Genomic DNA, 12,412 nt, shown 5'->3' with positions numbered 1-12,412 from the left:
AACTGTTCTGCAGGGCAGCCACAGGGACCTTCCTAAGATGGAAAATGGAGAGAAACATTAGGATGTTTCTGTGCCCTGAAGGCTTAAGAGGACGCCCTAGCTGGCATCCCCAGTCCTCCACGGTTTTAACTCCGAATTTCCAGACACCTCAACCCCAATACCCCTGCTGTCCCCCATGCTCTCCTTAGCACTTTCACCAAATTCTTCAGGTAGACTGATGAACCTGTGTAATCTGACCCCCCTGACTTGGCTCTTGCTGGAAGCCCCCACCCCACCATTAAAATCCTTAAAATTCTAAGCCAGCTCAAAAATTGTCCCGCGTTAGCTTTTCCAGCTTTCTCCAGTCCAGATGAATTGCTCTCCCTTGGTGTAATGAGTGTTTATAAAATGCGTATGCACCGAATAGTTTTTAAGTGGCAGAGACCTACGCATGTGCAAAGGCTGAAAGGAAAGCATTTGCGGAGAGGGAGAGGTTTCCATCGCCGGTGTTAGGGAACGGATACAGGAGTCCTAAGGCATCAGGAAAGAAGGGAAGGATGGAAGTGGATCCCCAAAGACGTCAGCTCGCTCCTTAGAGGTCATTCTGAAGGGGAGTGATGAGAGCTGTCAGCGCGCAGAGGTTCTGAAAGGCTCCGTGGATATTCGGAAATAGCCGTAGGGAGAGAGCAGACTGGCAGCAAGAATTAGAAGCAGCCACTATTTTATGAATGCTTGCTGCCTGCCAAAGCTCTGCAGGGTTTCCAGTGTGATATCTCATGTGATCCTCAGAACCTCTGCGGTTCCGGTGTTCATCTACCACATAAGCAATCGGAAGCTCACAAAGGCTGAGCAATTTGCTCCAAACCACGCAGCTAAGGACTGACGGCGCTCGCAACGCAGCTTCAGCCCCTGCGCATGCGCCCTGGAACACTCGGGGGCGCCGCGGGACCCAGAATTCCCGGGGCCATGGGAGAGACCATCGGCTCTAACGGAGGGGGGCGTCCCGGGGTGGTGGGGCGGAGTCTGTGTCGTCAAACGGGCAGGAAGTTCCCGTGAGTCTTTGCCAGGATTACCCTCCCTTCTGTGAGGAATGGAATGTTCCGAGTCCTTAAAGGCCCGGGACGCCACAGAAGCGACCTTTCTATTATCATGATAATGGAGGTAAGTGGTGTTTGTAGTTGGGGACCAGTAGCAGGCGGCAAAGGCGAAGGAGCTAAAAGCTTCTTAATTCCTGGGAAGAAGTTCTCGGGAAGCTTCAGTGGGGGGCGCAAGGCGGCTCCCTGTGGCGCGTCTCCGGCCTTCGGGGCGGCGGTGGGGAGAGTCGCGTGGGGCCTAAGAGGGCCGAGGCTCAAGGCCCGCGCGCGTGTCTGTCCGGCAGGGTCGCCGCCTCCGTCTCAGGACCCTGCGGTCCCCGAAGGCCGGGCCCCCGTTCCCCGGACCCGGCGTGGGAGGTGCGCCAACCCCGGAGGACTGGGTAAGTGCGGCCCGGCGGAGGTCGGGAACCGGACCGCGAGGAGGGCTTGCCCGGCTGTGCTGATGATACTGGGATTAGGAAGTGCCGTCAGAAGCGATAACTGACGACTTTGATGCCTGCCTGACCGCAGTCGCCGAAGCCTCCACGGTGTAGTTGAACATCACTGCTGCAACCTGCCCTTAACGCGTGTCGCCCTCCGTGTTCCAGGTGGCAGATGCCTCCTTGCAGCGCCTTCAAGCCGGGAACGGCCTCCCACCCTGAGGTAGGACCCAGTCTAGGCAGCGCTTGTAACACCTTACTGTGTTCTTTCGTCTTTGTTAGCTTAAATGCACTGGCATTGGCTGCTCCTTTACAGTTTTAGGCAATGGGCAATGATTGTGCCCGGCCCCACTGCATACATGGCATGGAACCTCAAGTGGAAGTTGGAGGAGGTTCTCCTAACCTGGAACTACTTCCACCGCAGTTACAGCCAGAGATAAACTCCCACTTAAAATGTCTCGTTTACAACCCAGCGTCCTGCTTATTTCTCAAGCAATTACGGCTTAATCCCAGGTACCGTTCCAGGTTTCTGGAGCAGTACTGGGGAGCGGGGAGGTGTTGACTGCTCTGATGAAATCTCTTATAGGAAGTGCCGTCAGATGCGATAACTGACGATAACCATTCCTGGCTGACTGCAGTCAACAGCAGGTCCTCCCTAGCTGCTGCTGCCCTGGAGTAGGTCGGTTGGAACAGTGACCTTTTCTCGTCTGTTCGCCCAGGTTGCAGATGAGCGTGGGGTCGCCAGTGTGATCAGATCAGCAGCAGCCAAGTGTTCGAGGGATGAGCCATTGGCCTGCCTTGAGGTAAGCTTTGGTGTGTGGGACAGATTGTGGAGCTGTTAGGTGATGCGAAGTTCCGGTTAGGTTAGGTAGTAGTAGCACATTGATCTGGTTAACCTAATAACTTGTATCAGTGTAGCCCTTGACCTTTATCGACAGGATCCCAGAGATACTGATTATGGCTCATGGTGGCCGTGAAGCAGAGTGCAGAGGAAGCCCGGGAGTTCTTTTTACCTCACTGCTGTAAAATCCTGCGCAAATTGCCTATCGGCTGAGATGTACCTTTCCTCATCCTTGAAGATGACAGCTTTAGGTGTGTGAGGTTTAAAATGATGGGATAAAATGAGGTTGCAGCACCCAAAGAAGCCAGTTAGGACTTGGGGGCTTAACATGGCTTCATTTACCAAAGAACCACCTTCAGTAGGTTCTTAAGGGCTCCTCTGAGGATGAACTGGAATTTGTAGTCAGAATTGCTCTTCTGCCTTTGGCATCTGCTGCCTGTCTAGGGGTGCCTTAATTCATTCCCCCAGGTTGTGCGCTGAGGTGCTGAAGAATGGTGATGTGCAGCGTGCAGTTTTAAAGCCGGTGGCCGCGGCTCAGCCCAAGGAGCGGTAAGCTTTCACCTTACCTCCCCCCGTGGTAGAATGAATAAGCACCTAGTTTTGTTAAAATTGATTTTCAGAAAAAGGATATCAGATGATGAAATCACCCAAAATAGCTGGAATTACCGGCAGATTGTATAGTGGTGAACGTATGGTTTTCTGAAGATGACCTTTTTATGCTGTGATTAACTGTTGGTTGGAGTAGAAAGTGACACTCATACTTAGTTTCTTTGCAGGCTGTTTTCCCAGAGAACGGTCAGCCACGCTACAGCAGGGGAAGAACTTGTTTCGAGGACCAGTGGTCGCCATCAGTTTGGACTGGAAACCCAGGCCTCAACAGTGGGTGTGGAAGCAGTGCTTACCTTGTGCGGAGATTCAAAGGCCATTCTCTTAACCAACAGAACCAACAAATGTGTTTGGCAAATTTTCTAGGATAGGCACTGTTGGTGTCGTTGAATTCATGAGTTTTCTAATAATGTATTACAAATAACTGTATTTTTAGCTCCCCTGCCCAAAGAGCTGCTATACTTGTAAATTTTGTATAAATTTGTTCTATTGGGTGAGGGTCTGAGTTCTTAAAGCTGCAGATATATTTCTTCCTGGAACTGATATTTCTCTGTGCAATTACCACAAACTGCAATAAAGGATGGTCTTTAGTACTGGTTTTTAAAAATGTATATTTGAAGAAAAAAAATTTGGTCACTGCTGTCAGATAAGCAGTCCAAGTATTAGCACTTGTCAATTTCTCCATGGTCAGTCTAAGCTGTCCCCCTTTGTAACAACTTTAGACTTAAAAGTTGCAAAGCATTTAAGGCATCCACACCTTTGATTTGTTTGCTTCTGGGCTGTGTCCTTTTGCATAGCCTTCTACCTCCTGAAGCTTTGCACTAGGCTTGGCCAAACACCTGGGCAGTGGCAGACAAGGTACCCATAGTATGGCTCTTCACCTGACCCGTCTTGGTGCCTTTCTGAGTTGGGATCTCGCCTACCTGTCACTGGGCTAGAGGCCTGACAGGCCATGCTTCCCAGCTGTCTGCTGTTTGCCTGAATGGTCTGGTCACCACTGTGGGCATTTGTAAATTTTCTTAGGTTGATGAAAGGTTGGTCTCCAGTCTCCCCAGACTTGAACTCTTTGCCTTGGTTCTAGGGCTTATGGGACCTAGAAGGGATCTTCATCTGGTAGGTTTTAAGGGAAAGGCAGGGTGAAAACACTTGTTCACTCTCCTTGGGACCTTCCAGTGTCTCCCCATCTCCTAGCTATCTTGCTGGGAGGCACTAGATCTGCCAAGAGTTCTAATCCGACCTCATTTTCATGGTCTTGGGTTTTTTAGTAGGTTTTTGGGAGTTTGCCCAGTACCTTTGATGACTTTGGGGACTCCACAAGAAACTATAAGAAGGTCTTTAAAATCCTTTGGCATTGAAGCACTCTGACTTGCAACGCTGCAACCTAGTGAAGGTCTGGTAGTCTTAGGCTGGGGGGGGGTGTTTCTGGGTGCATGAAGGTCCGGTAGTCTTAGGCTGGGGGGGGATGGTGGGGGGGTTTCTGGGTGCATGCCGTTTATGTAGGCATTCTAGGATGCTCTTCAATAGTTCAATAGAGTACAGGGTGGCTGGTCCCAGGAGTGGGGCCTGAAATCCCAGGTGGACATGTGGGCTTAAGTGGAGGCTGAGCCTGGGAAGTGGCTCCTTGGAGCCATCAGGGCTTCCCAGGGAGGAGGCAGACCACCTCTCTGGGGACTAGGCTCTTGGGAGTCTGGGGAGCTGGTCAGTTCCTCTACCCCAACCTCCTTCGGCCAGGTGTTGGGGTAGAGTAAAAAGGTTCTATCAGGAAATACTGGGTTAGATGTACGGCTGGAAATACACTCCATTCCTGGGGAGAAGTTCTTACATTAGCTCAAGCTTTCTTCTCCAGACAGACCACCCACAAATCTGGGGAGGTCGAGGGCTGCTGCCTCTCAAGCCACACATGACTTCTCAGGAGCCAAAAGGCAGATGAGATGGACAAGAGGGGGAAATGGAGAGGACCGAAGAGAAGTATTACACAGGCCCCTTCCCAGATGCTACAATCTGGCTCCGGTGAGTGGGGCTGCCCAGGCCAATTTTGGGTGATCGCCTGAGGCCCCTGGCGGGGGTCCCCTAGCCTGCCTCAGTCATCCTACCCCACCGGGACTCCCTGGTGAGGACCCCACTTCTGTGTCAGGTCTGAACTGCACCTACGGTCTCCCCGCCCTCGTGGTCTTTGGCAGGATCCAGAGGGCCTCCCCCAGGGTCCTCCTGGCCCACTGTCCCATCCCGGGCCTCCTCCCCGCTGCCCGGGCCCTCGCCCAGCTCCAGGATGGTGGGTAGGTGGCCCTGCTTCGGAGAGCGCTTGCGCAGGCTGAGCAGGAAGGGCTGGGGCAACGAAAAGATGTCCACGTTGTTGCCCAGGTCGATCCACGTGACGTTGGGGAACTTGCTGGGGTCCTTGAGGGTGTCGGTGAGGTCACGCAGCAGGGCCCGCGTCAGCCGGTTGCCGTTGAGCGCTAGTGTGGTGAGGCGGGGCAGTGTGCTGAGTGCCGGCAGCAGCTGCAGGACCATGTCATCCGTGAGGCCTGTGAAGCCCAGCTCCACGCTATCCACCTGCTCCCCGCAGCGCTGCAGGTAGCTGGTCACCCGCTCCAGGTCACGGGACGTCAGCGGGATGCCTGACAGGTCCACGGTGTTGTCCGGAGGGCTCCCAGCCAGCACAGCCTTGAGGCTGCAGGGGAGAAGGGACAAGCCAGGTTCAAGCAAGTGGGGCCGGCCTTCCGGAGGCAGCCAGCGGCCGCCACCAGGCTCCAGGGGTGGGAGAGACCAAAGACCCCTGGACCCCTGGCACTACCTCATATCTCAGCCTGGCTGGGCCCACCCGCCCAGAGCTTGAGGGACCACAGGGGAAAAGCCCAGAGGTTTCTGCAGTGATGAAGGGTACATTCTGGGGCCATGGTGCCTGGGTTTGCCTCTTAACTCTTCTTCCTACTCGGGTGAGCTCTAGTCACTTCCTTAACTTCTCTGTGCCTGATATTTACCTGAACAGTGGAGCTGACTGAGTACCACAGAACTGTTACCTGAAATAAGGTAATGGAGGCAGAGCAGAACAGTCCCTTGTATATGAGAGTGACGAACGAATATTTGCTGCTGTCCTTATGAATCACCTAGATTGAGCTTCCTGCTTCCCCAAGAGCAGCACGAAGTCCCTTGAGGCCTGGGTTCCAAGACAAGCTTGCCCACCAGGTGGGGAATCCTTAGGGAGAGCCCTGTAGGGCAGCAGGCAGGGGAGCGCGCAGGGGCTCTGAGCCTGGGGGTGGGTAGCGGCAGACTCCTGGAGGCTCAGTGCTGTGCACCCCCTTCCACTCCCTGCCATCTGCAACTCCTTGCTCTGTGGCCAGAGCTCCCCACTTCCAGGTACCCCAGGCAAGCCGTGGGGCCCCAATGGTGGGAAAGGGAGGAAGGCAGACGGGGCTTACAGCCTGTTTCAAGAGCATATGTTAGTATTAGCAGCCCAAGGATCACGGCTTGGACCTTCTCTTGGCAAAACAATGTCCGTCTCTGTCCTTGAGATCTGAAGCTGGAAGGCTGCTTAGTTTCCTCATCTTGCCCCTCAGGGCGTGACCTCGAAGCACTGGAAACATTGCCTGGCAATTGTTGCGGGTGACTGAAGGACTGGCAGTTGTCAATGTCACTAATACTAATAAAGCAGACCCGGTACACCTGGGAGATAGGTAGCATGTGGTTAACAACCTGAGCCTGGGGTTTGAATCCAGCCCTGCCATTTAGCAGCTAGGTGACCGTGGCCAGTCAAATGGCGACAGTAATATCCCCTACTTCATTCAATCCTTCGGCAAGTGTCTTTAAGCTCCCACTATGTGCCCGGCACTGTCCTAGGCACTGAGGTCCTAGTAGTGGACAGGATGGAGAAGACAGACACGATCCCTGTTTTCACTCTACCAGGGAGGGGCGAGACAGACCACGAACAAGAGACTGAAGTGAGAGTAGCTTGGACATGGCCACTCAGGGAAGGCTTCTCTGAGGACTTAATTCAAGCTGACATTTGAAGAAAAAATGGGCCCTCAGAAGAGTCCAGTAAAAGTTGCAGCAGAAGGAGGGCATGAACAAAGGCCCTGAGGCGTCTGTGAGCCAGCACGAAGCCCAGCATGGTTGCAGCGAGGGGAAATGGGAGGCGAGAGACCAGACAGGGGCTGAGGGCTCATCACGGAGGACGCTGTTTGGACTTCATGCAAGTGTGACGGGAAGCCACCCGAGGGGAATGAGGTTTTTGAATTGAAGAATGGGCGAAGCATGCGAGTGTGCTGGGGAGACAGAAGAGGAGGCTCCTGGATTCCAGCAGAGCTCACATTTCTAGCTTTTCCATCCCAAAGACCCAGGTCACGCACTCCTCATGGCTTTCCAGGTCCCACGGGTCCTGCTCTGCTCTGTCCCCACGTACAGCCCCTGACTGCAGCCCAGTTGGAGCCCCATCCTTGACTCACTCTCTTCCTTCACCTGGGAAGGCATTCCGGGATCCGGCTCCTCTCCTGGCTTTGGGGTGGAAGAGTCCAGAAGGGAAAGAGGAACCAGAGCTCTTGTCAGTGAGGGAGGGCAGTCCTGCCCCTACCCAGTCTAGGGGAAGGACACAAGCCACTCTGCCCCATGGTCATTTGCAAGAAAGGCAGGGGTGCTCCCTCCAGAAGGCCTCACTTCTGGGCTCCCCTTTACTTGCTTCCAATGGTGCTACCTGTCTCGGCCCACAGGTTCTGTGCCCCATGTACCCCCAATCCCCTCAGTCTTCTTCAGGGGGCCATAAAACCCTCGAGGCTTCTCATTGCTGCGTGGCCCAGGGGCACGGCTGGGGTCTGGGGCCCCCTAGGAGACATCCAGGAGAACTGGGGATCCAATGGGAGTGCCCACATTCGGCACACCAGGAACTAGAAACTCCGCATGTCTTCCTCCCCACCCACCCCTTCTTTCTAACGCTGAGTTCTCCTTCAATCTCACCTCCTTCGGGCACCTTCCAAGGCAAACCCTCTGGTTCCAGTGCCTCCCTTTACCTCTGGGAGGGAGAACTGGGTAGCCCAGCCTGGCGCGGATTCGCTCTGGGCCGCCCTTGTAGGAGGAGGCCGGGCGGGGGCAGGGCAGGTCCGCCTCAGGTGCCAGAGACTCACCAGGCCTGGGGCTTCCTCTTCACCAGCCCCCGGTGCCGCCTCCACTGGGAGTGGGGGCTCAGGTGGTAGGTCAGCTGTCGGCACAGCTTCTCCATGGCGCCCAGCGCATCGCCTTCCTGCGGAAGCAACCACGGGCAGGAGGCCCTGAGTCACTGGAAAAGGCCGGGGACACCAGGCCCTCCCCTCCCGCTTCCGGTGTCCACGCGATGAGCACGGCACCCCCAGGACCCTCTTAGCAGAAAGCAGTTGGTTGCAAACTGATCTACGCAATGGCTCTCTCTAGTTTCCGTGAGGTCCTTGCTATCGCGGCAAAACTGAGATTTGCATAAAACTCTACATTCACAATCTGACAACTGACCGGAGCTGAGTGCTGGCTGACCCCTTAGCCAATATTCACCGTGGTCCCTGCCTCTCCCCAGCGGCCAGGGCCCTTCTGCTCACTCGTTTGCTCAACAAAGGTTTACTGAGCACTCACTAGGTGTCAGGCAGCTGTTCTAGGCAAGAAGAAAACGGAAATATTTTTATGATGTCGCAAGTGGGAAAATGTCAACAGTGGGAAAATAAAAAAATAAGGAGTCCAAGTCTTTTCCAGTGAAGTTCATTCGTCTACTGTAATCTGGCCCATTAGCACTTTTTTTTTTTTAAATAAGCTCTACACCCGATGTGGGACTTGAACTCACGACCCTGAGAACAAGAGTCACACACTCTACTGGCTGAGCCACATGCTACAGGCCCATCAGCATTTGAGTCTGAAACCCTGGGTATTATGTCCTGAATTGTGTCCCACCCAAGTCCTTAAACTGAAGTCCCAAACCCAGGTATCTCAGACTGTGACTGTATGTGGAAATGGGGCCTCTAAAGAGCAATTCAGTTAACATGAGGTCATTTGGGGTGGGCCCTAATCCAATATGACTGGTGTCCTTGTGAAAAGAGATTAGGTCACAGGCACAGAGGAAAGACCACAGGAGGACCCCGGAGAAGCCAGCCATCTTCAAGCCCAGGCGAGGACTCAGGAGAAACCGGCCCTGCCAACACCCCGATCTCGGACTTCCAGCCTTCACAGATACGAGAAACTAAATTTCTGTTGTGTAAGTGGCATTTTGTTATGGTGGCCCTAACAAACTTACGTGGGGTTAAAGGTGCAGCAGACATGCTGGAGAGACTTCACCTCTGTCCCAGCGGGGGGGGGGGGGGCAAGACTGTGTGAGGTTCAACTATGAACCCACGTCCAGGGCCTGGCGCACAGTGGGCTCTCAGTAAAAGGCCAGCTCGATGGTTGTTACCATCAAGCTAATGGAGACGCAACGTATTAAGTACTTAAGAGCATGAACTTGGAGCCAAACAGTGTGGATTTCACCCCTTGCTTTCTTACCTCTTCTGTGACCTTGGGCAAGTCACTTGACCTTCACTCCTCCTCTGTGAAGGGCTAACAGAACCCAACTCACGGGGCATTTTGTGAGGATGAAACGAGTCACTATCTGCAAGGGCTGTGACTACAGCCCAGCACACAGCAAGCTCTCCAGGAATGCTCACTTCGTCCACAACGTCCCGTACTGGAAAAGCCACACAGACATGCAAAACTCCGGCAGGGTAAAGGGGGTGGCCCCTCCCAAGGCTCAGATGTGAGTTGGGGTTTTCAGGGCGGATGGATGGGTTCGTGATTTTTGCACGGGGAGAGGAGACAAGAGGCATCCCTGAGTGAGGAGGAAACGTGGGCAAAGGTTTGGCTGTGCAGGGGTGTTACAGGCGCGGGAGCAGATGACAATCTGGGGTCTGGTCACTTCTTGCCACCTCCACGGCTACCACGTTGGTCCAAGCCACTGTCATCTGTCACCTGGATTGCTGTACGCGGACCTTACGCTAGGACTTAATGGAATGCCCCCAACACCCCAGAGCAGAACTGCTTTCGTTATCCCCATTTTACAGAGGAGGGAACTGAGGCACAGAGAGCAGGCCTGGAGCTGTTGGAAAGGCAAGAGAAGACGACCCTGAGGGTGGGTGACGAGAGAGAGAAGAGGTAGGAAAAGGGGGTTTTGAGGATCAGAAGACGTGAAGCATCTGGGCAGGGATCCGGGAGACAGAGGCTCAAGACGGAAGAGATCGGTGTAGACAGCACCTCTGGTGTCTGGTTCTCCCAGAATCGCACTTCTTCCTGCCCCAGCCTGCCTGTCTGAGAAACATCACCTGTCGCCCAGGCAAGTACACTCGCCACCCCTGGGTTGCCATTTCTGATTCTAGACTTAGTTTCTTGCTGCCCCTCCTCAGTGAGGAGGCAGGGGCAGCAGGCAGGGGCTTGACCGAGGGAGACCAGCAGGATCACATTTGCATTTTGGGACTGTCCCTCGACCGAGAGTGGTTTGGGGCCAGGCCCATCTGCTTTGTGCGGTTTGGGGCAGCCCTGCTAGGGCTGCGAAAGCCCCAAAAGTGACGGGAGGCCCCCACACTGGACTGACAGCACTCAGGATGGCGAGGGTGTGGGCAGGGCGGGGATGGGGAAAGATCCAGGCTTTGGGCTTGGGACCTGGGTAGAAGGCAAGGGGCTCCGGGAGAGAAGGGGATGAAAAGGCAGGACGGGGGAATGAGCGGCTCATTTGGAGCCACTTGGAGCCTGAGGGGGTCTATGCACCCCTCCTGGGAGATGCGATTGGATTTATGAGCCTGGAGCTCAAGACGCATTCATCAGCCTCTGATCAACCACCCCACCCCCCACCGGACGTGGAATGAGCTGAGGGGGAAAGCAGGAGGCATGGGGAGGACACACCGGACCCAAAGGGATGGAGAAGGCACAGTGTAGCCATGGGCACCATGGAGAAGAAGGGTTGGCAGGGGTGGTCACGGTGGGGGCCTGGGTGAAGGCCAACTGTGGAGGCCAAAGGGAGGATGGGAGGTGACAGCCGAGATGGTGCTTTGAGAGCTGTGGTTCTTCACTTGGGGTCCTTGCACCTTGGAATCACCAAGGAGCTTTAAAAAAAAAACCTGCCTGGCCCACCCCCAGCATGGGTGGGCAGCTTGCATGCAGGGATTTTTTTTTTTTTTTAAAGCTCCCCGGATAATTCCTGTGTCTCCAAGCTGCAGAAACACCAGCTCAAAAGCTTCAGAGACAACAAGGACCAAGGCCGGGTGGGACTGGGTGGTCTGTCCAGCTTCACTCCTGGGGCGGCCAGGGGCCAGAGCATCGCCACTCTCCCATCGGCACCTTCTCCGAAACCGAGCACCGAGCCCTTCGGCTTCGGCGGCTCCTTTCAACCACTTGGGAGGGGGGGGTTGTCATCCTCCGGACCTGAGCAGCTGGGCGGTGAACTTGAAACAAAGAGGAAAAGGCGGCAAAGTAGCCGCTGCAGTGTGCCAGTAATGCCACAAGGGGGCAGCTGTGTGCAAGGCGCCGCTATGGTTTGACCGCACACGGCCGTTCCCGGCCCGGGAGACTGAGCAAGCCTGTTTGCTCACCGACGAGGACAACAGATAGGGTCACCTCACAGGCGATTTGACACTCAACGTGAGCTAGTGTCCTCACAGAAGTGAGAGCTCCCTTCCGTTTGTCTGGGCTCCATAAACAACAGCTAACGTTTACCGCGCCTCTCCTATGTTAGGCGTCGCCACCGTGCGCTGCACGCACGCACGAGCTCACCACAATCCTGTAACTCACAACCATCCTGTGAAACCTGCGCTACTATTATCCCCACTTTACAAATGAGGGAAGTGAGGGACAAAGAAGCTGGCTAGACTGGCAAGCCCCACAACCCGTAAGATGGAATCAGGACGCAAAGCCCGGCTTTGAGGCTGGCATCCCCAAACCTGCCATCCCGCCCTGCGCTGCCCTCCCGGTGATAAATCTCTTGCTCAGGTGGGTTCAAGGTGTTTCTATCATTTGCACCCGCAAAAGCCTTAAGCAAGCCCATGTAATTTCCCCCCAACTCGGTGTATTGTTCGAAGCCCCCTCCAGGTCTCCCTTCCGCGGAGAAGAGGACAAGGCAGGACTGGCCCAGAGCTGGAGAAGGAGAGGGTGGGGAAGGCAGAGGCTGGAAAGGGAGGGAGGCGGCGAAGGAGAAGGAGAAAGTGTCGTTTCTGCGTGGTTTCCAGAAACGGCAGCCACGCGCCCCTCGTGCAACCTTGGCCGAGAGGTATGACCACCGGCTCCGCAAGTTACCCGGTCCGTGCGTCCCGTGGCCAGCATTCGGCGGTCGGCGGGCCCCTCTCTGCTGTTCAAGGTGGTGAGGCCCAGCAGCCCCTTTGTGCAACCAGACCCCATCCCAAGCTGCCGCTGATTGGTCCAGACGCGCGCACTGGCCGAGCGCAGCCAATCAGCCCTCTCCTGGGGACGAGACATTCCCCCCCCCCCCCCCCCCCCCCCCCCCCCCC

General features: G+C 55.1%; 1 protein-coding gene, 1 long non-coding RNA gene and 3 other non-coding genes across 7 annotated transcripts in view; 4 read left to right on the top strand and 1 right to left on the bottom strand.

The window, feature by feature from the left end:
• The first annotated feature begins 1,082 nt into the window (after positions 1–1,082).
• Positions 1,083–3,529, top strand: LOC103658522. Of its 3 annotated transcripts, none has more exons than XR_567196.2 (6): positions 1,083–1,140; positions 1,358–1,715; positions 2,212–2,295; positions 2,431–2,584; positions 2,802–2,882; positions 3,110–3,529. It is a non-coding gene; the product is annotated as an uncharacterized LOC103658522 (long non-coding RNA). The 3 variants fall into 3 exon arrangements; XR_567195.2 differs by lacking the exon at positions 2,431–2,584 and having other exon boundaries at positions 1,124–1,140; positions 1,358–1,453; positions 1,584–1,715; XR_567194.2 differs by lacking the exon at positions 2,431–2,584 and having other exon boundaries at positions 1,091–1,140.
• On the top strand, positions 1,509–1,579 carry LOC121102678. Its single transcript, XR_005834790.1, has one exon. It is a non-coding gene; the product is annotated as a small nucleolar RNA SNORD49 (small nucleolar RNA).
• LOC121102677 lies at positions 2,056–2,126 on the top strand. The gene has a single exon (XR_005834789.1). It is a non-coding gene; the product is annotated as a small nucleolar RNA SNORD49 (small nucleolar RNA).
• On the top strand, positions 2,966–3,038 carry LOC121102630. The gene has a single exon (XR_005834752.1). It is a non-coding gene; the product is annotated as a small nucleolar RNA SNORD65 (small nucleolar RNA).
• Positions 3,530–3,533: 4 nt separating the features above from the next.
• LRRC75A (leucine rich repeat containing 75A) overlaps positions 3,534–12,412 on the bottom strand; it is a 43,349-nt gene continuing 34,470 nt past the window's right edge. Inside the window, exons 3-4 of the mRNA XM_040630077.1 lie at positions 8,054–8,169; positions 3,534–5,610 (exon numbers count right to left, since the gene is read on the bottom strand). Of these exons, the coding sequence (XP_040486011.1) occupies positions 5,070–5,610; positions 8,054–8,169 (657 nt within the window). The 3' untranslated portion in view covers positions 3,534–5,069. The remainder of the gene's footprint in view (positions 5,611–8,053; positions 8,170–12,412) is intronic.

This window comes from Ursus maritimus, unplaced genomic scaffold (genome assembly GCF_017311325.1).
Source record: "Ursus maritimus isolate PB19 unplaced genomic scaffold, ASM1731132v1 scaffold_14, whole genome shotgun sequence".
NCBI classification, from domain to species: Eukaryota; Metazoa; Chordata; class Mammalia; order Carnivora; family Ursidae; genus Ursus; species Ursus maritimus.
This window is presented reverse-complemented; position numbering and strand designations above follow the sequence as displayed.